This window comes from Mixophyes fleayi, chromosome 4 (genome assembly GCF_038048845.1).
Source record: "Mixophyes fleayi isolate aMixFle1 chromosome 4, aMixFle1.hap1, whole genome shotgun sequence".
In the NCBI taxonomy this organism is placed as follows: domain Eukaryota; kingdom Metazoa; phylum Chordata; class Amphibia; order Anura; family Limnodynastidae; genus Mixophyes; species Mixophyes fleayi.
The window spans coordinates 274426497-274451269 of NC_134405.1; the positions used below are offsets into that span (position 1 = coordinate 274426497).

At 40.0% G+C, this 24773-nt stretch overlaps 1 protein-coding gene across 2 annotated transcripts in view; it reads right to left on the reverse strand.

Annotated features, from left to right (window-relative positions):
• The window catches only part of LOC142152766 (A disintegrin and metalloproteinase with thrombospondin motifs 2-like), a 775540-nt gene that overhangs the window by 505676 nt on the left and 245091 nt on the right, over window positions 1–24773 (reverse strand). For both annotated transcript variants that reach the window (XM_075209748.1, XM_075209747.1), the window contains exon 5: window positions 14177–14260. In XM_075209748.1, coding sequence (XP_075065849.1) covers window positions 14177–14260 — 84 coding nt within the window. The remainder of the gene's footprint in view (window positions 1–14176; window positions 14261–24773) is intronic.

The window sequence follows — 24773 nt, forward strand, 5'->3', positions numbered from 1 at the left end:
CGTCCGCTTTCCCATTGGGAACTGCTATTGTGCGGACAGGAAAAACACCAACCGAATCACTACATTCAAGATTAATTGCTGGAACCACTGTTTCGGTACCATGAATGTTCTCCCTCCTATTACTTTCTCCACTATTCTCACCAATTTCAACCGCTGCCCCTGCTGGTGGGACCGCTCCCCTTCCTTATCTGCACTGTACTTATAGCATGTTTATAGCATGGGCAATGGCTGAAATAATAGTGGGTTCATCATATTCTTCAGAAACATTACCTTTAAACTGGCTTAAAACAGGATATAAATTGCTCATTTCATTTTTAACATTTTTTGGTATCGGCTGTACTTACTCCCCCAACCGGATAGGGCGGCGGGGGTGCGCTTGGGCTCACTTCTCCTCTCTTTGCAATGATTCCTTCCAGTGTGCACTCGCACGTCGCAACGCTTCCTTCCATTGTGCACGCACTGCCTTGCCACGTGTTTCCTTCCTGATGCCACAATTTTAATCCGTCATTGTTTTCAGTTCTCTTTTTTTGTTGATTTGATCAAACATACTTTATCTCTAACATTACTTAACACCTCTGAATCGAAACTACCAACCTTGAGAAAGCGTCTCACACAATCCATGGTCATCTTGACCCATTTATCACAGTACGCTGTTGCGTACGCACCATATTTCTTAAACATAATATACCTCGCCGAACCAATCGGCCCTTCCTTAGGCAGCACATCATTGACCATCTCTAGCGTTTGCTTAGCACCCATGTGGAAACAGACATTTCCAATGATTTGCAGCACACAACTACCACTAGAGATTTTTATTGGCCGTGGATGAGTTACACAAGCTGCGTTCACTCACTTCTTCTCGACTAAGTACAACTTTACAACAACACGCGATTGTCAGCGTACCCGACGAGGAAAACGTAACACAGAAACTGGGAGCACAAAAGTATCAACTTCGCAATACCCTGCCTTTCCAGCACACCTGCTGAATATTTTACAACTGGTAGCACTGGTGTTACCCAACCTTGCCAGCTACTCTTCCAAGTCACAATCATGGTCTCACGATGTACGGATTACTATTGGGTGTGATACGAAAACCTCTTGTTTTCGCCACCAGTATACCTGCCGTGTATGCCGGTCATCGGCTGTCCTACCTGTCTCATCAAACAGCAACCAATCCTCTCTGTTTCATTTCAACAGTAAATCAACTTTTCTCTTATAATCACACAATATACAGCTTTGTTTTCTGCGCAAAAAATGAATCTCCCAAGTGATTGTAATAAATTTTCAGAGGCTTTAAAAATTGATCATACTATAAATATAACAGGACTATGTATCCAAACGACGGCTTAAACACGTGGAAACACTACCGAAAATATACATATACAATGCAGGAAAAACACATATGTTATGCAAATCAAATCAAATTAAAACACACAGTGACAATAAAAGAAACAGGTTTTTCGTTCTTGACCATAGATTCAAATCCGCGCTCCTTGGATTACACAAAAATGGACATTCGGTTTCACAACACAGAATGATAAGCAGGCTTCAAACACATTGTGTTCTTACCCGTATATGAAGCTTCTCCACCCTTTGTTGAGGAACCAAAATCCGTAGACTTTGCGAATTTTCCGGTAGCGTGATCTACGCTGAAGAGCCCCCAAATTGTTATGTACGTCTAGTCACTATCCAATGACAATTGTCCACTTCAAATTGTGTGATTGCAAAGCACAATGCGATTTAATAGCAAAAAGCAGCAGAGTAACAATTCAATAATATAAAAACAGCCGATTACATATGCAGGCGCCCTGGATCCAGCATACATTCAGTCTTGAAGTCTGTGGTTGAGAAGAGTGTCAGCTGGGCCCAGAGCTCCTGCTTATATACAGTTAGTGATACAGTGAAAACAATAGAGATGATTTGGCATGTTTCCATAAGTTCAGGCTTCAGGATCATCCAGTGTAATGCAGGTCATTGGTCAGTTCAAACAATGCCCTCCAAGGGTGAGTGTCAGCTCTCCAAAAGATGCGTACTAATCTTCCTGCCGAAAGCTGGTTCAAACTGGTCTATTTACATTACACACACAGTACCATTCTTGATCATTTATTCCCTATAATCCATATCTTGCATACGCAAGGTGCAATCCTTTAGGCGATTGAATCGGACATCTGAGGATAAATAGGGGATTAGAATGATACTAGACATGATATGTTTCCTGTATCATGAACCTTAGATCTCACTAAAGTGTATATAACATTATAATATTTAACTATAAACTCTGCTACATTTCATTATAAATAACTATGTGTTGGAACTATTTTTAATATTAACTAATTACAAGTGTATGTATTCGTGTAAATGTGTGTATAAGTGTTGTGGTTAATTACGCTCTTCCACGCCGTAGCGTGCTATTCGCATAATTTCAGACATAGACAATCAGATTGATAGATATTGATTTGAAAAGACCATATCCAATTATTTTACATATATATATATATATATATATATATATATATATATATATATATATATATATATATTTCTCCAGGAGATACAAGTTAATTTTGCTCTCAACTCCATGTGTACATACACTAGTAATATACACAGTGCTCTGTAGCAGTATAGCAACTGAAAATGCAATGCAATGCAAATAAAAGGTCTATTGCCACCTGAAAATTACTGTGATCATCAATTAATTGTATAAAGAGGACATGCAGGTGCTGTCTGTTTGCTGACCGTTAAAAACACTAATAACTGTATCACAAAATTGCGCTAAGATGATAACCTATATCTGGGTAACTTTCTAATTTACCTTCGATTTCGCACTACCAAGCTGTGGTCAGATGCTTCTGTATCCTTGCAGCAATTATAAAGTTCCATACTAGATGTCAATAGAAATTTAGTTGGCAGGAATCAGGAAATCTGATATCGCAACAGTAGTCGATGAACTCTGTCTGAAGCAACTACTCCTACATGTTTTCCTAATTCAACCATGTGGTTCTCATAGAAAAAGACAGGAGAAACATGAAGTAGTATTGCTTCAGTTGTGAGATTTAGTCTGGACCCTCTCAAAGGTAGATATTCACTCAAATTCATGATCAGACAATAATCACCACTTCTGACCGGTCGGGCTCACCACAGAGTCGACAATCTTCGGAGGCTATATGAGAAGTTTTTATATATACCTCATTTTCAAGAGCTAGTTAAAATGACAAAAGTATGTAGAAGATAATCTAAGTCCAGAACAGCAATTGACCCTGCTATTGCCTCCCCCTCCAGTCATATTAAGCCTAGTGCTGGTCGGAGGAAACTCAGGGGGACAAACAGAGTGGGGTCCCCAATTCTCCTTCAACCAGGCCTAGGTTTAGCCAGCCGGGGCTGGATTCCATAGGAAGTTGGGGTCTGCAAACAAAATTTGGGCCCCATCCCTAGTGATACCCAGCCCCGTGCTGACAGCACTAGGGCTCTTTCCAAACCCCTGGGTGGTGGGTGTGTGGTGATAAATGGTTAAGAAAATAAATGAATGAAACTCTTTTTTACATTGGTGCTATGAACAGTCTGGGCATGGTAGTACTACAAGCACCAGCATACCCAAGCTTGCCAGAGCATGATAGCATTTTGGGAAACACCAGTGCCAGTATGAACTGACACCGAGGGCCCACTGTGTCCTGTAACATTGTACACACAATGCAAAATATAAATTAGACACCCCTCATTCAAACCACAACATGTTATTAAAAAAAAAGAAAACCCATTCATACTTAACAACTCTGTTCTTCTTTCTTCTGAATGCTTAAGTCTTGTAAACTTTTGATCCAAATTGATTTATTAAAAAAAAATTAAAAAAATACCCCGAAAAACATTTCAAGTGTCTTTGCAAAAAAAATCTTGTCTAGCAGCTTGATCCCCAAAATAATCCAACCAGAAGCAACACGCCACATATTGAAATTCTAATAGACAGCAGGTCCACTTATAAGTTGGGACTTGCGTCTCTGACAGCGTGAAAAAGCATCACTGACGTTAGCGTTCCTACGCTGTCAGAAACGGAAGCTTAGGTTATAAACATGCTGTTTGTCCCCCTGATATTTTTTCAACCAGCACTAGGCTGGCAACACTAGGGTTAATATGCCTGGAAAGGGGGGGGGGGCACGTTTTCTTTTATTTTTTATTTCTTTTTATCACTGTTTACTGCCAGCGGCTGCAGTGGCTGTATAGCCGCTGGCATTGCTGATTTATTATCGACATTACAGACAGTGAAATTGACGACAGTCACAATCACAATGTCAGTATTCTATCGTGTCGGGAAACTGAAATACTGGTATCTAGCCTATTGGCATTTTCATGTCGGCGGAATAAATGTCGGTCTTTCTTCCGTCGGAAGTATTACTACCACCACCATAAGGACATTCTCAGAAGCACAAGTATAAATGTTGCTGTTCACCATAAAAAAAGGTGGCAATGTTTGCACCATTAACAAAAAATTCAAACGATTGATTAAGCTCAGAGGAGATTTATAATCTATATTAACCGGAAGAAAATGAAGCAAAACTTCCATTGGCTAAATCATGAAAAGAGTAGTAAAACGAAACACTTTGTTTTCCATTAGAGGTAGACTTGAGACAAAAAAAGGAAAAATTGTTTATAACCTCAGTTGAATTAATAAGGCTTTATGGAATTTTATCACTCCTTATAGAATATCAATAGAGAACACACTCGTATATACTCGTGTATAAGCAGATTTTTTAGCACATTTTTTATGCTGAAAAAGCCCCCCTCGGCTTATACTCGAGTGAGTCCCTATTCTCTGGTCCCTCAGCTCGTAACTTGTGCGTTCCACTGACAGAAAGTTTGGCATTTGAACCGTAAACTTGCGTTCCAAATGTCGAACTTCCAGTTAGTGGAACATACATGCGTACAACTGAGGAAGTTAAGGGCTGAAGAAAATCCCTCCCTCCCTCTCTCCCTCAAAAGCATTAGGTAACCAATTAACCATGCAAAGAAGGTAAATAAGATGGTTTTTTTTCTTTTAATTCCTCTGGCTGTGTACTTTCGTGGACAGTGGGCTGATGTGGGTATTCAATGATTTTTGGTACATTTGGAGACATTTTGGGAGCCTGAGTTTATTAAAAGAATCAAGTTATTTTTGGACTGTACTTTCAAGGAATATGTGCTTATCAATAGGCACAGTTATGGTACTAGCTGTATATGTATTTATCTAATGCATAGAAGCCACCCCGCAATATTTTTATTTTTGAAATTTACCAATAGCTGCTGCATTTCCCACCCTAGGCTTATACTCGAGTCAATAAGTTTTCCCAGTTTTTTGTGGTAAAATTAGGTGCCTCTGCTTATATTCAGGATTTAATACAACTATTTAACACTGTAATGCATGGTCCCAATTACCCCAATAGGACTAAAAAACATTCATACCAAAACCAAATTAAGCACCCCCTGAACTATGCCAATTACAGACCAATTTCCCTCATAAACACCAATATCAAGCTATTCTCTACAATTCTTACAAATAGACTCAATCCCCTTCTGTCTAGCATGATGGTTTCTGACCAAGTAGGGATTGTACTATGCAGACTTGCGCGTGTCAACACACGTAGAACTATTAACCTTATACAATATATAAATAAGTGAAAATGCCCTACATGCATTACATACCTATTTACATGCATACATACATACATACAAGCATTATATTTTAACCCATCATCATCAGGGACAATGAATGGATTGAGGACAGAAAGGTTTAAACTTCAAAATGGACCTAGACAATTCTGTCGTTTTTCTCCCAATATTTATTCTGTGCATGGACAGGGGCATGGAGAGTGATCATGGGCCCTGGAGCTAGAGGATGGCAAAAATAAAATACAATAAAGAACAATTACATGGAGTGGTATACAATTGTTTTTCCTTTTTTTAATCCATTACTTTCTCTTTCATCATTCAAGAAATATATATTTATATCAAGATAAATAACAGGGATAATCAAATTCATCAGCATCAAATTAATATTGAACAATCAATAACTCTTCAAGAATCTGAGCCCTTTGAGTTATAATGATGTGTTTTCATGTGTGGGCAGGGCTCTGCACATGCCCAGAAACAAACCATATTCCAGGGATGCAGCAATGTCCTATTTATCTTTGAGCAGCAAAGGACTCTTACGAATTAATTCAATTTAGGCAAAACGGGGAGAGAAATGGGCGGATGCACATAGTCAATGTACAGTAAGGGTGTGCCAAGGTCAAGCGCATGCAGCAGTGTGCGATTTAAGCTTTGGGCGTTTCAAAGGTACATGTTTTTCTGCCTTGCACTTGCATCAGCTACAGGTCAAGTATAAGTGTGTATGCAAGCTAGAACATGTGTTTGCAATCAAGAGCAAATATAAAAATGCATTTTATGTACAGTAGACATGAATAAAATCCTAATAAATGTATTTATGCGGGGGAAAAGAGATTTTAAAAACTTTTATATTATTTAATGTTTTGTCTTTATTAACAAGTGACGTTAATTTTATTTTTTTAATTTTTCTATGTGCGTTCTTTTGAGACTTTATATTCCACATATGTATTGGATGTATCCTGCAGTGTGTTTTCTGTTAAAGCAGAGTGGACCTAGACCCATATTCATCAACAGACGTATATTTACATGTAACACCCCCCTAGTGGTGTTTTAGTTAAACCTTTACCTCAGTGAATAGAGGAGGGGTCACCTAGAGGGTAAGATAGAAGTTTCTGAAAAGTTACATAAACTGGTTACCATGGTGATAACCCAGCCCAGCCTGTGAGACTAAGTGAGAGGAAGGAGGGGCTGTGATTAAGGGGGGATAGGAACTGAGAAGGGAGACAGAAGAGGAGAGTTGTAGCTGGGGACCTGGGGTGGAAGCTCCCAGGCTCCCCCAGCATTCCCTGGAAGTCTGAGCGTGGTGACTGAGCCAGGGCAAGGAATGTGTGCCCTGGATGAGGGGGAGAACTCCATGCCACTATAGAGAACCCAAGAGAGAGGGGGACACTTTGCATGGAAGAGGCCCTGGAGTGAGGGCTGCTACAAGAGGCATGGTAGCTGTAGTGTCAGATCCTGAGGCTGAGAGTACACAGAGTGACGTGTCAGAGCACAGGAGACATTATCCCCGCAGAGGAGGGATGAGCTGCAGTTGAGAGGTACACAGAGTGTGTCAGAGCTGCATGGAGGAGAGGCTGCCTGCCTATTAGCATCCATGCATGTGCCCCTGCAGAAAGGGTGATCTGCAGTGAGTATGGAGTGCAAGAGACATGTAAATTATGTTATTTAACATCTGGATAACATTAAGAACTGTGCAGGAGGAGTGATAAGATATTTGCAACCATATTCGTATTGCTCATTAAGAACTGTGCTGGAGAGAGTAAGGAGATGTATATATTCTGCAACCATTATGATTATCGTGCTGGAGGAAGAGTGTAAATAAAAGTTCAGTTTGTTATAGAGATGGTCTGGCGCCCAAATTATTGTGACTTTTACACTGCATTACAAAGTGACATTACCTGTGTCCCACTAACTACAGAGAAACACCTGCATGTGCAGGGACCCCCTGATCATTTACACCCATGCCCATCAGCTAGCCAGGGCTTGAGAAGGAGGTGCACTGTGTACCCTTTGCACATCACACTACACACAGTGACAGGGGGTTACATACATATGCTCCTTGTTGAATACAGACACGCGTATGCTGGATTTTTTTTAACAAAATGCACGACATATTCATTTTGCGTGAATTAATGAATCAGGCCCTACATTTTTTTTGCTGCAAACCCTTGGATCCTGTAGAAGCGAATAAAGAACTTGATCCACCAGGGCAACAAACTAAGCTGAATCACTTACTTTAATTTCCTCTTTCATCTTCTCTAGCTGTTTTCCAGTAGTTTGATTAGGCCTATGACTTGACTCAGGCTGGTAGTGTCAGAACTCACTTAATTTGTTATAATTTAAAATGGTTTGAGTAGCTTGCATAAAACAAAGTATTTTCACGTGTCTGGAGTAAGATAACATGTCCCGCCTCTCCTTATTTCATGGTCCAATGTGTAGCTCTCGATGGCTTCTTGCTGTTCCTATAGTTATTGAAGCAAGTGTGGAATTCCATCTTGCTACTACCTCTTGTTTCAGTCGATGGCATGGCAGATTACATTTTTTTTCCCCAGCTACTGCAATGTGATACATAAGGTCACTAAATGCTGAAAATGCCCAGATATTGTATGGGCCACAAACAAAATCTCCTGCACTGACCTCTCATTTTTTAAGAAATTCTGAACTACCAAGTTTGGGTGCGCAAAGCATGGTATGTGTTGAAATTCACTTAGTCATAATGCATACACAATGTTTGCTCTGTTATTGGCAATCCTGAGGAGAACCATAGCAATATGCACCATTTTTCTATGACCTTCCTGAGTTTTTTCTACAGATTGACACCAGTAAGATTCTCAGTGAAGCCAGCGATAGAGAGTAGCTTGCCTGTGAATGACCTGGCATTGTATGCTAGCACCATTATGCTGAAAGTATAAGGAGGATGATGACGATACTACAGACGATGCTGCTGCTGAAGATGATACACCTACCCAGTGGGCTGTCACAGTCATATAGTCTTTTGTTTGACCAGTGCTGATTGTCCACATATCTGTAGTTAAGTGGATAATCTCTTCTTCTGATCTCTCCTCCTTGCTCCTCTCTCGTGTATCTTACTGCCTTTCCGCCATCTCTTCCTGGATGTCTTCACGTTTTCTCAAAATTAACATCTCCAAAATAGAGCTTGTTGTCTTCGCTCCTTTTAGATCTTCTTTTCATAATTGATATCTCTATCACTGTTAACAATACTAAAATCTCATCAGTTCCCCAACTCCGCTACCTGGGCGTCGCACTTGAGCCCTCCCTGTCCTTTGCCCCCCACATTCAATCTCTTGCCCAATCCTGTCGCTTCCAACTTTGCAATATAGACAGCATCCAGCCCTTCCTTTCTCAGGATGCCACCAAAACTATTACCCACGCACTCATTATTTCCAGTCTTGATTACTGCAATCTTCTCCTCACCGGTCTCCCCCTCTCCCACCTTGCCACCCTCAGGTCTAATCTTAACGCTGCTGCAACACTAATATTCCTCTCCCATCGCTCCTCTTCTGCCTCCCCTCACTGCCTTGCAATACACTGGTTTCCTTTCACTACAGAATGCTTTTCAGACAACTCACCCTCACCTACAAGGCCCACTCCCACTCCACTGCCCCTTACATCTCCAACCTCTTTTGCACTCACACCCCATCACTTTCCCTCCGTTCTGCCAATGACCGATGCCTCTCCTCCATGCTGATCACCTCATCCCACTCCAGAATTCAAGATTTCTCCCGGGCTGCCCCCTCCACTGGAACGACCTTCCACGCTCAATCCGACTGTGCCCTAATTTGTGCACTTTCAAACGGGCACTTACAACTCTCTTCCTCAAAGCCTACCAGCCATCCACCTAACCTGCTCGCTATGCCTGACTCCATCACCTCTCTTCCCCTACTCCGCCACTCAATTCTCTTGCAATTGATCCCCTCTATCTCCCCATTGTGCCTCGTGTTTCCTCTCTCTTTAGAATGTAAGCTCTCATGAGCAGGGCCCTCTTCCCTCCTGTCTCTCTACCAATTCTTCTCCTCCATCCTCAGTATGTAAGCTACAGTCAGGTCCATAAATATTGGGACATCGACACAATTCTCATATTTTGGGCTCTATACACAACCACAATGGATTTGAAATGAAACAAACAAGATGTGCCTTAACTGCAGACTTTCAGCTTTAATTTGAGGGTATTTACATCCAAATCAGTTGAACGGTGTAGGAATTACAGTGGTTTCTATATGTGCCTCCCACTTTTTAAGGGACCAAAAGTAATGGGACAATCAACTCAAAACCTATTTCATGGACATGTATGGGCTATTACCTCGTTATTTCATCATCAGTTAAGCAGGTAAAAGGTCTGGAGTTGATTCTAGGTGTGACATTTGCATTTGGAATCTGTTGTTGTCGACTCACAATATGAGATCCAAAGAGCTGTCACTATCAGTGAAGCAAGCTATCATTAGGCTGAAAAATCAAAACAAACCCATCAGAGAGATAGCAAAAACATTAGGTGTGGCCAAATCAACTGTTTGGAACATTCTTAAAAAGAAAGAACGCACCAGAGAGCTCAGGAACACCAAAACACCCGGAAGACGACGGAAAAACAACTGTGGTTGATGACAGAAGAACTTTTTCCCTGGTGAAAAAAAACCCCTTCACAACAGTTGGTCAAACCAAGAACACTCTCCAGGAGGTAGGTGTATATGTGTCAAAGTCAACAATCAAAAGAAGACTTCACAAGAGTGTATATAGAGGGCTCACCACTAGATGTAAACCATTTGTGAGCCACAAAAACAGGAAGACCAGATTAGAGTTTGGCAAACAACATCTAAAAAAGCCATTACAGTTCTGGAACAACATCCTATGGACAGATGAGACAAAGATCAACTTGTACCAGAGTGATGGGAAGAGAAGAGTATGGAGAAGGAAAGGAACTGCTCATAATCCAAAACATACCACCTCATCAGTGAAGCACGGTGGTGGTAGTGTCATGGCGTGGGCATGTATGGCTGCTAATGGAACTGGTTCCCTTGTATTTATTGATAATGCGACTGCTGACAAAAGCAGTAGGATGAATTCTGAAGTGTTTCGGGCAATATTATCTGCTCATATTCAGTGAAATGCTTCAGAACTTATTGGACGGCGCTTCACAGTGCAGATGGACAAAGACCCGAAGCATACTGCAAAAGCAACCAAATAGTTTTTTAAGACTAACAAGTGGAATGTTATGCAATGGCCAAGTCAATCACCTGACCTGAATCCTATTGATTTGCATTTCACTTGATGAAGACAAAACTGAAATGCCCCAAGAATAAGCAGGAACTGAAGACATTTGCAGTAGAGGTCTGGCAGAGCATCACCAGGGATGAAACCCAGCATCTGGTGATGTCTATGCGTTCCAGACTTCAGGCTGTAATTGACTGCAAAGGATTTGCAACAAAGTATTAAAAAGTGAAAGTTTGATGTAGTATTGTTTAGTTTGTCCCATTACTTTTGGTCCCTTAAAAAGTGGGAGGCACATATAGAAACCGTTGTAATTCCTACACCGTTCACCTGATTTGGATGTAAATTGCCTGAAATTAAAGCTGAAAATCTGCAGTTAAGGCACATCTTGTTTGTTTAATTTCAAATCCATTGTGGTGGTGTATAGAGCCCAAAATATGAGAATTGTGTCGATGTCCCAATATTTATGGACCTGACTGTATGTTGGCAGCTTTGAAGTTCTGGTATTTTTGTTTATTGTTCTGTATGGTTCTACCACTGTATGATCCACTGTATGTACTCTGTACGGCACTGAGGATGCCTTGTGGAACCCTATAAAGAAAAGTTAATAATAATAGTCAGTACAATGGCATTCTTGTTTAACCTCTTGGTACAGTTGAGGAATTGCTGTTAGAAAAAAAAATGGAATACAGATGGAATTTGGTAACGTGGACACATGACCTCAACTAATCTGCTAAAACCTGATGTACTGATGGCGGAAATTTGACACAAATCCAATGCTAACATAGTTGTCGTGGCTTTATTGATCCGATGTGCAACAGGATATTTGCTGTCACTCTTGGTTCCTTTTGCAAATGCTGGCTTCAGACAATTGTTGTTTAAAACTAAGCTTACTCTTCTTAGTCCCCTTCTGTACAGTTTCACCCCCAGCAGCAGCAGCAGCAGCCGTAATGCACAAGGATGCCTCTTGGAAATCATGGACTGCATTAGGGGAGTAAGTTTGCATCTAAAAGTTGGATACTGGACTATGTGCTAATAATGAGGAGGTTGGTGATGAAGGTGCTGACGGCGAAGATTACTATACTGGGCTGCTTATTATTATACATCCTTTTCCTGCTTTTGAGAAACTACTTAAATGACACAACAGGGAGGTGGCACCTGGCTGGTCAATGTTCCCACCTCTACTTATTGTAGTGTCACGGAGGCTACAGATGCCTTAATAAATGTTGCCTGCTTTAGGATAAAAAATGTTTCACATGCAAATTTTTTGTCTTTAACCCAGGCATGACAATAAGCTTATCATGGATATGAGATAATACCACTGGTGGTTGCCCTACTTGGACACATTTATCATTTTCAGATAAAAAAATGATCCCCCTATCCTGTTAGCAGGATAAGGGGATTAGCAAGTTCCAAAGCAGCATCCTTAATTTCTGTCTAAATCATCATCATCATCAATACTACTCATCCTCACATTTTGCAATGGTTGAGAAATTTTGGAAGGACGATACTCTATAACTGCAGTGTCAGAATCTGAAATGTCAGACTTGCATATAGCACTCATTGACTCTCCTCAGGATTCTGTGAACACCCAATTTTTTCTTAACCCTCAGAGTTCATTTTACACACTGATGTGGCTGTTTTGGTGGTGACAGACCTACACTCAGAGTGAAACGGTTGTGCATGGGAAGTTACAGAATGCATGACTGTGTTGGACACTCTGTTTTGCAATGGACAACTACTAGCAAAAAGTTCTTGCCACTGCAAGAGTATGGAATTTTCATTTTTTTAGTCAAATCACTTCATCTGTCAGTGACCTTTCCCTTAATACTTGCATAAAGAGCTGATGTTTTCCTTGAGATTGACAAATGCTGTTTGGATTTGGAGCATCCATTCTTACACTTTCTATCCACATGACTTTTTTTACTAGTAGAGGTTGAAAATTCACTACTATTACCAATACTAGTACTGGGATGCTCCTGATTCATAGACTGATTCATAATTGACAACAGGAGTGAAGTTATTTAAAGAGGGTGCTACATGTAGCTGCCACCACACCAGGTGGGAGCCAAATGAGATAGCGAAAGGAGGCACTGTTATCTGACAACTGAGACAGTTCCCGACAATATCATTAAAATTTATACGATTGGTACCATTAAAAAATGCTTTGTGTTTCTGGGGTTGTGCTGTCAAACCTAGCAAACTGATTTTTGCTGCTTGATAGTATCCATCACGCAACTGCCTTCAGATTCAAACACTTGCATTTTAAAAGCAAGAAATAATTATTTATTTCTGGGGTGTGGTGCTCATAGTCAAACAGCAGCCTATTTTTGTCCACTCCTAATTAGTTTACTAATACAGTATTACTACCAGTAGTCACTAATTGTCTACTCTTCACTCTCACACCCACTTTATCAGCGCACAAATCAACAGACTGATCTGTAAATAAACTGTAAAGATTTCTGCAGTAATCTTAGTGCTAGTCCAGTACACATTAATTGCCATTTTCACCCCCCTCTAACACACTTTACCAGCACTCAATTCTAGCAATGGATCTCCCCACATTCTATTAATTCTAAAATGGCAGCTGAGAACAAGAGAGAGGTCTATATATAGAAGATCTCAATGCAAAACACAAGATTCAACATTTTCCCTGAAATTACATTTTGCCCCGTTTTCAGATCTAAATTTGGTTTTGTCGGATTCTCTGAATCCGAAATGCACATCTGTAATAATAAATAACCTAGTTAAATCTTTAGCTCCAAATATTATGAATTGTATATAGTGTTTCAACTATTAATCTAAAACACAACCAGTCAGAACACTAATGGGAGGTATTGTTATTGCATATCCAATAGGTTACAAAGTAGCCTAATCGTGGTTGTCACAGAAACTACATGAAAGACACATCCAGGCAAATGAATGATAGCATTACGGTGGATACAGCAATGTTAGTGTATAATCCAGAAATAAAATAAATCACAATGAGAAATGCAGTAACAAAAAATAACATCTTCATGTCCAAAATACTTTCACAGTTGAATTCCAAAGGAATACTTGTTTTATTATTTAGTCATAGTTTTATACATTTTTATCATAATGAAATTAATGCATTTCTATTTAGTTTAAACAGGGAACATGGAATTGAATAAAATGGTATTTACCATTACTAAATAGGTTGGTATTTAGTAAGTGTTTACCTAATGGTTCAGAAAATGCTTCATCCCTCTAACAAATTAGTCACCACCATGGACATGAAAAATTATTTTTAAAATTGATTCATGAATATGAAAACCTATCCTTACATCAGAATACTTACTTTGCTGTGGCTTAGCATTATTATCCTCACAAGTACAACATTAATATGGGCACCCAATGACTCGTCATGGTAGATTTCATTGACCTGGAAAACAAAAAATGTTGAAATTATGTTAATTTCTGACATATAAATTATTATTATTTTTTTTTTTTACATTGTTTAAAACATGCAAAAGACTCCCAGAAAACTAACGCTCATGCAACAGAGTTTGCTATGTTTATAACGTTCACCCTTAAAAAAAAAAAAAAAAAAAATTAGATATGTACGTACATTGGCACTGCTTTTTATCTAAACTAGTTAGAATAGAACTAATAATACCGATAATACAAATTGACAGTCTCCTTTTATGGTAAACTCCCCTTTATCTCATATTGGGGGTTTGTTCCAAGTAAATAAATCAATTCAACCAAGGTAGGATAAAAATGAATTATCATAATAGTACAGTAATCTTCAGGGAACGTTCTCTAAGTTCTCTAGGAGGACTGGAGTTCCCAACAAATTACACTATCCAGGGAATCACCACACGTTTGGAGTTGTAAGTTCCACTTGAATACGACTCTTCACTCATGCAGTGTTCCTCCTGTAATTCTCCTATGTATGATGATTGTTAATTAATATTTGCATTATTAGTATTATTGTTACTTCTGCTGTAACCAGTATACCTATCTAATTTTTATTTGAAAATTTCAAACTGAAGTGGAGTGACACTTTTTTGATGATTTTGGGAGTCATTGTTTGTTTTACCCTTAGGGCCCTTACCCACTTAAAATATATTATTTTACTGGTAAAAGCATGAAAAAGGTTTGGGAAAGGTTCCAATTCCAGAATATTTACTAGCAATTGCAATTTCATCAGGGGCGTTTGTGTTGCAGAAGTGAGCAGATTGGGTTCAATGGAGTGTTCCTCATTAACCCCCCTCCCAAACACAAGTGCTCATTAACTACTGCATGTCAAACATGATTGTGTTACTGGTGACTCTAAAGGGTAGAAAAAAAAGTTGCACAGATCTATAACCGTAGGGCACTTACCCACTGGCGTCAAAATATATTGTTTTACTGGTAAACAGGTATGGGAATCAAAGTCTGAGTTATAAGACTATAAGCATTATAAATTAAATATTTTTAATGACAATACAAAGACTGTCAGGGAACACTGTACTACAAACCTATAAATTTACAAAATAAGAGGCGTTTTGTACAAGCAATTTTGCTTCCCAATTAAAATGACACTATCTAGTCATATAATTTACCAAATTTAAAAAATGACTAGTTGAAACCAAATTGAAAGTCAGTGTGTCAAGACTGTACTGAAAAATAATAAATTAAAAAAAGTTAATAAAAAAGACTGATCCTTAAGATACTGGTTGTACAATATAGTTAGTTCACGTTTTCTAATTATAGGCTATTATATGCTAAAGACATTTTACTTGGGAACTATTGTCTCACTATTTCCTTTATAGCACTGGGATCATTTGTTTAATTACCACCATGGCCATATCTGTGTGCAGTTTATATGTTCTACCCATGTTTGCGCGGTTTTTCTCCAGGTACTCCTGTTCTTTCCCACACAGTCCAAAGACATACCGGTGAGTTATTTGGCTTCTGACAAAAACAGAACCTAGTGTGTGTATGATAGGGAATTTAGTCTGTAAGCTTCCATAGAACAAGGACTGATGTCAATGATTCCATAGAATAGCAGCCGAATTTGCCCAATATGGCTGCCTCACCGTCTGTAATAATGTAAAGTGCTTTGAGTCATATTCGGAAAAATGCACTATATAAATGAAGCATTATTTATTAGAATAATTACTATTGCCATTCCTTTTCCTCTCCTGATATCTATTCTTTGTCACGTCCATACTACTCCACCTATAGTGTCTTTATTAGCCCCTCCCATTCTACTACACTATGTCTACACTATATTCTTTTCCATCTTCTTTTTCCCTTAACACCTAACCTTTCTCTTTTCAGCCCGGTTTATCTTGTACCTAAATCTACACTCCATGTTTACCTTTACTCTCTTTGTACTTAACCTTCCCATGTAGGTATATCTACACTGCAGATAATGTTTGTATGTTGTTGCCGCAGTCTTCCCAGCCATATTACTTCTCACAACTTATTTTTATTAGCACGTCCCCTTAAAACAACCATATTTAACCACAGTAGCAGCTATACATCACCACTGACAATATACACAGTGCTCAACAACAATAAACAGCTAAGCATCATTTTAATTGCCATAATGCAAAACACTGGCATTCATATAATGTGCTATGGAGCTTTAAGAAAACATATAGTTGCTGATGCACAGCGGTGCATACATCAGTTTGAGCATACTCATAAAATGGGCTCATGTATGAACCCATATGCAACTAGAGACACAGAATAGAGGGTGCGGGGAGGGGTGTACTAACACTGGTAGTAAAGTACAGTACAAGCATGTAAACCCACATGCAGACCTGCAGAAACACGCACATACGCCTGTTAAGAGGTGTATATTTTGCACCTGCTAGAGATCAGGTGCAAATACTCACTGATGATGATGACTTGGCATAAATCAGGCATATATGCAGCTGATGCGGAGCCGGGCACATCTTGAAGAGTATAGCTCTGCATATGGACAGAAATACAGTATTTTTGCGTTCACTGGTACATGCTGCTCTTGTGAACCGGTGGTAATCGTTAATACGATTACCACTATTCTGACAACCACTTCACCTACAAAATATATCCGAAAGTTTTAAACAGCTATGTTAATATTTATAGACTTCCTTTAAAGTGACCCTGCAGATCACTGATGGACCCGAATGCTGACCGCCAGTGATTTCGATTGAAGAGGTGTCCGGCACTACTGTTTACTGTCATCGTGACTTGTATTCATCTGAATTTAAAATGGCAATGTCGGACCCCCGCAGGTTAAGTGTTTAAACACTTAACCCGACATCAGAGTCGCTTTAAAGGTAAGTCTATAAATATGAACATCGCTTTTTAAAACTTTCGGGGGGTTTATGTAGGTGAAGTGGGTGTCGGATTTTTCGAAACCGAAAAACCATACCCAACCCTGTGAAACTACAGTTGCCTGCATACCCATGGCTGCCAAAACATGCTTTTGATACTACTAAAACACACAGGAAACAATGAAACTTGTAGTTAAACAAAATAACATAATATAAAAATAAGACACATTTTTCTTTTTATTAAAACAGACACCCTAAAACCCTTGTTTACCATTTTATTAAACTTCTAAATTCAAAAGATATCTCCTTCCTGAAGAAGCCCAATGCCAACCTTTACAGCCATACACTGGCTAGAAGTGAGGAAGATGCAACAAAATTTCACGTCAATCCAATTTCACTGTAAATTTCACACCTCTGGAAACAGCCTTTCCCAATCTTTGAGTTGCTTCCCCAACAAAATGACATTTTGCACTGTATTTGTAAATTTTAATTTCATTGAATTTATGATGTCTTAAATAGAGCTGGGATAATGGTCAAGATATTCTTCTGTGTGGTGCCATTGATGTACAACTGCAAATACTACAGATCAAATTCTGTGGCCAAATGCACAATGAGGCAAATTTTCCACATAAGATTTTTGAAAATATTACTATTATAGCTCTGACAGACGTGCATGTTGCCAAACACACATCCTCAAATTTCTCAATATCATTTTTTTTTTATTTTAAACCACTTTAAATTATGGGATCTTTTCTTTACATTTTTGCACTAATTTATTTTCACTTTTCACTGTTCTTAAATAAATCATACTTGCATACTCTCCGAAAATGTCCAAGAGACTTCTGGATTTTAGGGAGTCCTCTTGAATTCCCAGGACAGTAGGCTTCTTTCTTGAGAAGAGGGCAGGGTGGGGCCTTGATAACTCTATTCACTGCAATTCATGTTATTATGATTCTGCCCCCTACTATGCAATACATGAAAACATTTTGTTGTAAACAGCACATACAGGTGCCAACTGTACCCAACTGTTTGTATTTGCAATACTAACTACATATGTATTCTATTTTAACAATAACTAAAAACAAGATAAGGGTGTTCAATGACATAGTCCTTGTAATATGCAGTTGGATTCAAACACGTAGTTTAAATCCTAAAAAAAACACAATAAGGAGAGACAGTCACCTTGGTTATATCGAATAAAAAAATAAAAAATTAAAGAGATATGGCAGAATACACTCAGATTAATCATTAGAAAACATTTAACATAAAATCAATAGAATAAATGATGTATATAAGTATATCGTTATAATCTACAAATTTATTTAACATTCATATCAGATATAAAATATGTACACAAATGTATATGATGATGGGGTTTTCCAAGATGATAAGAACAATAATTACCATTATTAAAGTAATTATATAGTTTTCAAATAAGCATTGCATAAACAATTGTATTGTGTTTCCAAAGCACAAAGTAATTTATTTTAGCAGATGCAATAATTTAACAATTCAATACATGATTATAATACAGTACAGCCAATACCAAAAGATAAATACATACCGCGCTCGCTTGCGCTCACTGTGCTCCCACTAGCACCAGCGCACAGTATTTCACTCCAGAATACTGTGGTCAGCGTAGACTGAGGCCAGTGCCAGTGAGAGCTATTATTATATACACTCAGTGTTACAGTGAGAACAATGTAGATGGTGTGGCATGCTTCTATTGGTCCATGTATCAGGAAAGTCCAGAGTGCTGCAGGTCATAGGCCAGTTCAAACCAAAATATCCAAAGGCGGGGGTCATCTCTCCAGGGGTTGTGCTCTGACTTTCCCGCCAAGAATTCAGTTACAACTAGTCTATTAGCATGTTATAGTCAGTGTCACTTTAAGTATCTATTCCCTAACATCACTAACTAGAGTATGTAATGTGCGATCTCTTCGGCGAATGAACCGGACAACTGCTGATGAATCGGGGATTAAAATGATACCAGACATTACACATTTTCCTATAACCTGGACCTTAAATAACACTAAAGTGTACATATAATCATAATATATAAACTAATAATAAACTAAATACTATCTGCTCATAAATCACTGTGGAAAGGAATCGATACAAATATATAAATAACTAAATGTTGTAGAGCGAGTGTGTGCGTGCGTATTTTACTGAGTGATCGCGCCATGCCATGTGTAGCGTGGCATACTGAGTGCAATCACACGCTAAAACAATATTAACCAATATACTTTCGTTCATCCAATTATACGACTTCGACAGTTCCACCCTTTGATACTATAATCAACTATCACCCTAAAGATTTTATATGCAGGATCTCAGTACCACGTTTCATTGCTATGTAACGCAAGTCCCCCTTGGTGTATGACCATGCTATCTGTAGATATAAACAAGTTATCATAAGAGAGAGTCTTAATCCTCAAAACAATTTTTGTATGCCCTTCAAGGGTACAATAAAACATGTAATACATTATTTGGAGGGGTACAGAGAACATGTATCAGTTATACAGAATACTATACTACAGTTCTTCAAGTTTAACAAGTTCATTTGTCCACAGCATGTCTTTTAGCTCAGACACATTTAGATAGTACATGTTCATCAATAACTCATTCTATGTCTATCAATAATGTCATATACAATCTCCTTCAGCTTGCATTAGTATATACACTCTAATAATGTCATCAGTTCTTTTCATCAACACTTGTGGGCGGGATATTGTCTGTTCATTCTTCCCAGTCTCCCAATACTCAGGTTTCTTTGTACATGAAATGGTGGTCGGCTTGCAAAATATTGGGAGATTCCAGACTAAGGGACCTAGGTGTCGTACTTTTCCCCCAGTGACCTCCCACCCATAATTCAGGTATCTCAAGAATATTTAGTGGAAAGAGAACTAGTCCTACTCTATATAATCAATGAGGCACGTGAGAGCACGCCCAGCACTTTTTGGTCTACTGTTATGATTCCAAGTAAACTCAGCAAGCAGCCACGGAAGTATAATACAAATGTCTTTATTCCAGCAAAATATATAAGCAAGGAATTAGTTCCAGGAACATGCAGGTTTTCATAAACAGGTATAATGAACAGGTATGGCAGGAAGGTACACAGAAACAACTGGTTCCACAGAATACTAATATAGTTTGAATGCAGGGATAATAAGGGTGAGTTATCCAAATCCAGGATGCAAAAGTTTAGTCCAGGAAGCAAACAGAGTCCAGGCAAAGTAAATGTCACAAGCAAACTTGCATAGTCCGGTAATCAGGCCAAGGTCTAAGGTAACGAGAGGTCCAGCAGTATCCAGTATGCAGGCAAGGTTCGGGGTCACGAGCAGACAAGCATAAACGGTAGACAGGCCAAGGTCACAATGGGAGATCAAATATCAGCAGAATCAAACACGAACAGGGGGAACACAAACAGCAGCCAGGTATACAAGGATGAACTGTTCAGAGCACAGCTTGAGGCAGGTACTTAAAGCAGTGCAACAGGTGCAGTTCTAATCAGGCATAATGCAAGGTGATTAACTCCTTCAGGCATGTAGAAAAGTTCAGGAACAGAACAGCAGCACCTCTGGTGGTATAAGGTACTGCTGCTAGATACAAATAACAGGCAGAGTTGTAACATAGCCCCCCCTTTAAGGAGCGGATTCCAGACGCTCCATACAAGCTCCCTTCAGGTTTTTCTCCTCTTCTTTTTCTTTTTATGGGATCTTCCTGAAGACACAATTGGGCTCTTCTCCAAAGGAGTACAGAGAAGACCCAATTCCTCAAAAGCAAAAGAAGAATTGGCAAGTTCGTCCACTAAGTCTCTAGCATCTTCAATGAATTCACTTTCAGAGTCTGAGTCCCAGCCAAGGGTCGGGATAGGACCTTTTATTCTATTAGAAGATGGAGATATGCCCAAAAAGCCAGTCACCAAGGTTGATGCTTGTGGAGACTGAGGTGGCATAGAGAGACCCCGATCAGGTGACTTGACTGGAGATGAAAGATATTTCTGACAGACTGCATTTACAAAGTCAATGGTGTTGTGAGTAATGGGATCATCAGATTTAAGAAGGGAAAAAGCCCAAGTCTGCGGCTCCCCTCTGAAATTCATGATAATCGTACCAACTTGGTTAAATTGGTCAGAGAAATATCCTGGAAATTCTTCAAATTGCTTCATACAAACTTGAAGGACTAAAGCAAATTGTTTCAGGTCTCTGTCAAAGAAGGCTGGAGGAGGGTCTGAAGATTCCGAAGAAGCTTTTGGGTGTTCAGGCTCAATAGCAGACTCTGAAGAGTTCCCAGCTTGTGCAGCAGTCTCTGGAGAGTCCCCGGCTGGGACGGCAAGTTGGGCACACTTGACGGGAAGCCTGGACTGGGCACAGCACACCGACTGGATAGCACTGTGAGATACCTCAGAGCAGACAGCACTGTGAGATGCCTCAGAGCAGACAGCACTGTGAGATGCCTCAGAGCAGACAGCACTGAGATGCCTCAGAGCAGACAGCACTGTGAGATGCCTCAGAGCAGACAGCACTGTGAGATGCCTCAGAGGAGACAGCACTGTGAGATGCCTCAGAGCAGACAGCACCAAGTGGTAACTCGGGCTGAACCGCATAGAGTGGCAACTCGGGCTGAACCGCATGGTCAGGCAACTCGGGCTGAACCGCATGGACAGGCAAATCGGGCTGAACCGCATGTTCAGGCAACTCGGGCTGAACCGCATGGACAGGCAACTCGGGCTGAACCGCATGGACAGGCAACTCGGGCTGAACCGCATGGACAGGCAACTCGGGCTGAACCGCATGGGCAGGCAACTCGGGCTGAACCGCATGGACAGGCAACTCGGGCTGAACCGCATGGACAGGCAACTCGGGCTAAACCGCATGGACAGGCAACTATGGAGCGGACTGTAAGGGCAGCGCCTCCTCTTGACCAGACGGTAAGGGCAGCGCCCCCTCTGAAGCGGACTGTAAGGGCATCCAGGTCCTTAGATCCTCCCGGAGACCGTCCATTAGTACTGCAACAGCTACCTCCCTTTGATGTGGATTTTCCCTTATATCTGGTATCCCTGTGTACTTAATCATGGCCGCTAGAGCCCTAGCAAAATCGTCAGTTGTAATCTCACTACCTTTTTGTTTGATAGTGAAGATTTTTCCCCATTCCACTGTCACTGGAAAATATATGGCCAACTGTTTAATTATACGTCCAATATTGTCCTGATTGTCATCCTCGGTTAAGGATTTATCCTTCTCCAACCTACAATCCTTAATGAACTTTTGTATATCAGTATCAAGAGGAAGACAGGCTCTAAACACCACTCGCCAATCTTTATTAGTAGGCTCGTGTGCATTACCTAAATGTCTAATAAATTTCTGACACTTGGCCAAATCTTTTCTAGGATCAGGGCAATCAGACATAATTGTAAACAGTTCCGTCCTAGTCCATGGAAAATGCATTGCTACATGTTTTATGGAAACTACACCATCTCTGTCCGCCCTCCCATTGGGAACTGCTGTTGTGTAAACAGGATGCAGACTTACCAAGTCGCTACATTCTGAACTAGTTGCTGGAATTGCTGTTGCAGTATAATGAATGTCCCTTTTTCTACTAATTTCTATATTATTCTCACTGATTTCAGCCGCTGCCCCTGCTTGTGGAACCATTCCCTTTCCTTGTCCGTGTACTGCTTACTGTATGTTACTGGCATGGGCAATAGCTGAAATGACTGTGGGTACATCTTCTTCTTCTAAAACATTACATCATACAAGTTACTAGTTACAGTTTTTACAGTTTTGGTATTGGCTGTACTTACCGCCCCGACCACATTTGTCGGGGGCGCGCTTGCGCTTAGTTCTCCGCGCTTTGCAATGCACACTTCCAGAATGCTTGTTTCCGGTACGCTTACTTCCGCTGAACACGCGCTTCCTTGCCACATGTACCCTTCTTGTTGCCACAATTTTAAACAGTCATCATGTTCAATTGTCGTTTTTGTTGATTTAATCAACCGTACTTTATCTCTAACATTATTTAACACCTCTGAGTCAAAACTACCTACGTTTGGGAAAGGTTTAACACACTCCCGGGTCACCTTGACCCATTTGTCGCAGTATGCCGTTGCATACGCACCATATTTATTTTGCATAACATACCAACCGGCCATTCATTAGGCAGCACACAATTGCCCAAGTTTTCTTGGCCCTGGACGATTTCAACAGGTATGTCCCTTCAACTCCACATTACTGAGTACAACTAAACAATAACAAGCGATTGTCAGCGTACTCTCTGGAGAAACAACCTAACACAACTGGGATTAGACAAGTACCAACTTCGCAATACCCTGCTTTTCCTAGTTTGAGTACTTTACCACTGTTAGCAACCGATATCAATCAAGAATATCAGTGGTTGCAGCGTATTTCCTCCCCCATCTCCCAAGTCACAATCACGGCTGCACAAAATCAACCATGCGGTCCGATCGCACCGCTTACAGATACTATCAGTAAGCTTTGCGATTACTATTGGGAATGCAGCGAAAACCTGTTATTTTCGCTTTGAGTATACCTACCATGTATACTCTGTGGTGTCTCTTTTTCCCCTGCTCGTTTGTTAGAGCAGAACACCACTTCACACAAAGGTCTCTTTATATCCTGCTCACCCTTAGAACAGAAACTTTGTTGTCAGGTCACCTATTTAACGTCCCCCGTCAGACACACCTGAACCATAGCGCTATCTCTTTTCAACAGTTCAACGCTGCTCTCTCAAAACTCAATCACGGCCTTACCATGCGGTCAAATCGCACCGCTCAAAGATAACTACACCATCTCTGTCCACCTTCCCATTGGGATCTGCTGTTGTGCGGACAGGATGCAGACTTACTAGTTATCAGTAAACGCTGTGATTAGTTTGGGCGCGCGTGCAAAAAACCTATATTCCGTTACCAGTATACTTTTGTCTTTATGCATAACATTCACATACACACACACACACAACCTTTTGTTTTCCGTACAGGAAATAAATTTCCCAAATAATAGTAATATATTTTCAGAGGCTTTAACAAGTGATTATATTATGCATATATAACAGACTATGAACACGACTGTTTAAACACGTGGCAATAATACCAGAAGTACACATACGCTAGGCAGGAAGTACACATACCCTATGCAATGCAATACCCTTTAAAACGTAAAACGACAATAAAAAGAAACATTTTTCTTTCTTGTCCCTAGAATCAAGATAGCATTCCTTCAGATTATGCAACAACGGACATTTGGTTTCTCAACACAGTATGAACAACAGGTTTTGAACACATTGCGTTCTTTCCCGTATGTGACGCGGCAATCCACCCTTTGTTGAGGAACCGAAATCCGCAAGTGTTGCGTACCTTCCTGTAATGTAACCTCGCCGCTAAGAGCCCCCAAATTATTAAAGTAATTCTATCGTTTTCAAATAAGCATTGCATAAACGATTGTATTGTGTTTCCAAAGCACAATGTAATTTATTTTAGCAGATGCAATAATTTAACAATTCCATACATGATTATAATACAGTACAGCCAATACCAAAAGATAAATACATACCACGCTCGCTGCGCTCCCACTCGCACCAGTACACAGTATTTCACTCCAGAATACTGTGGTCAGAGTA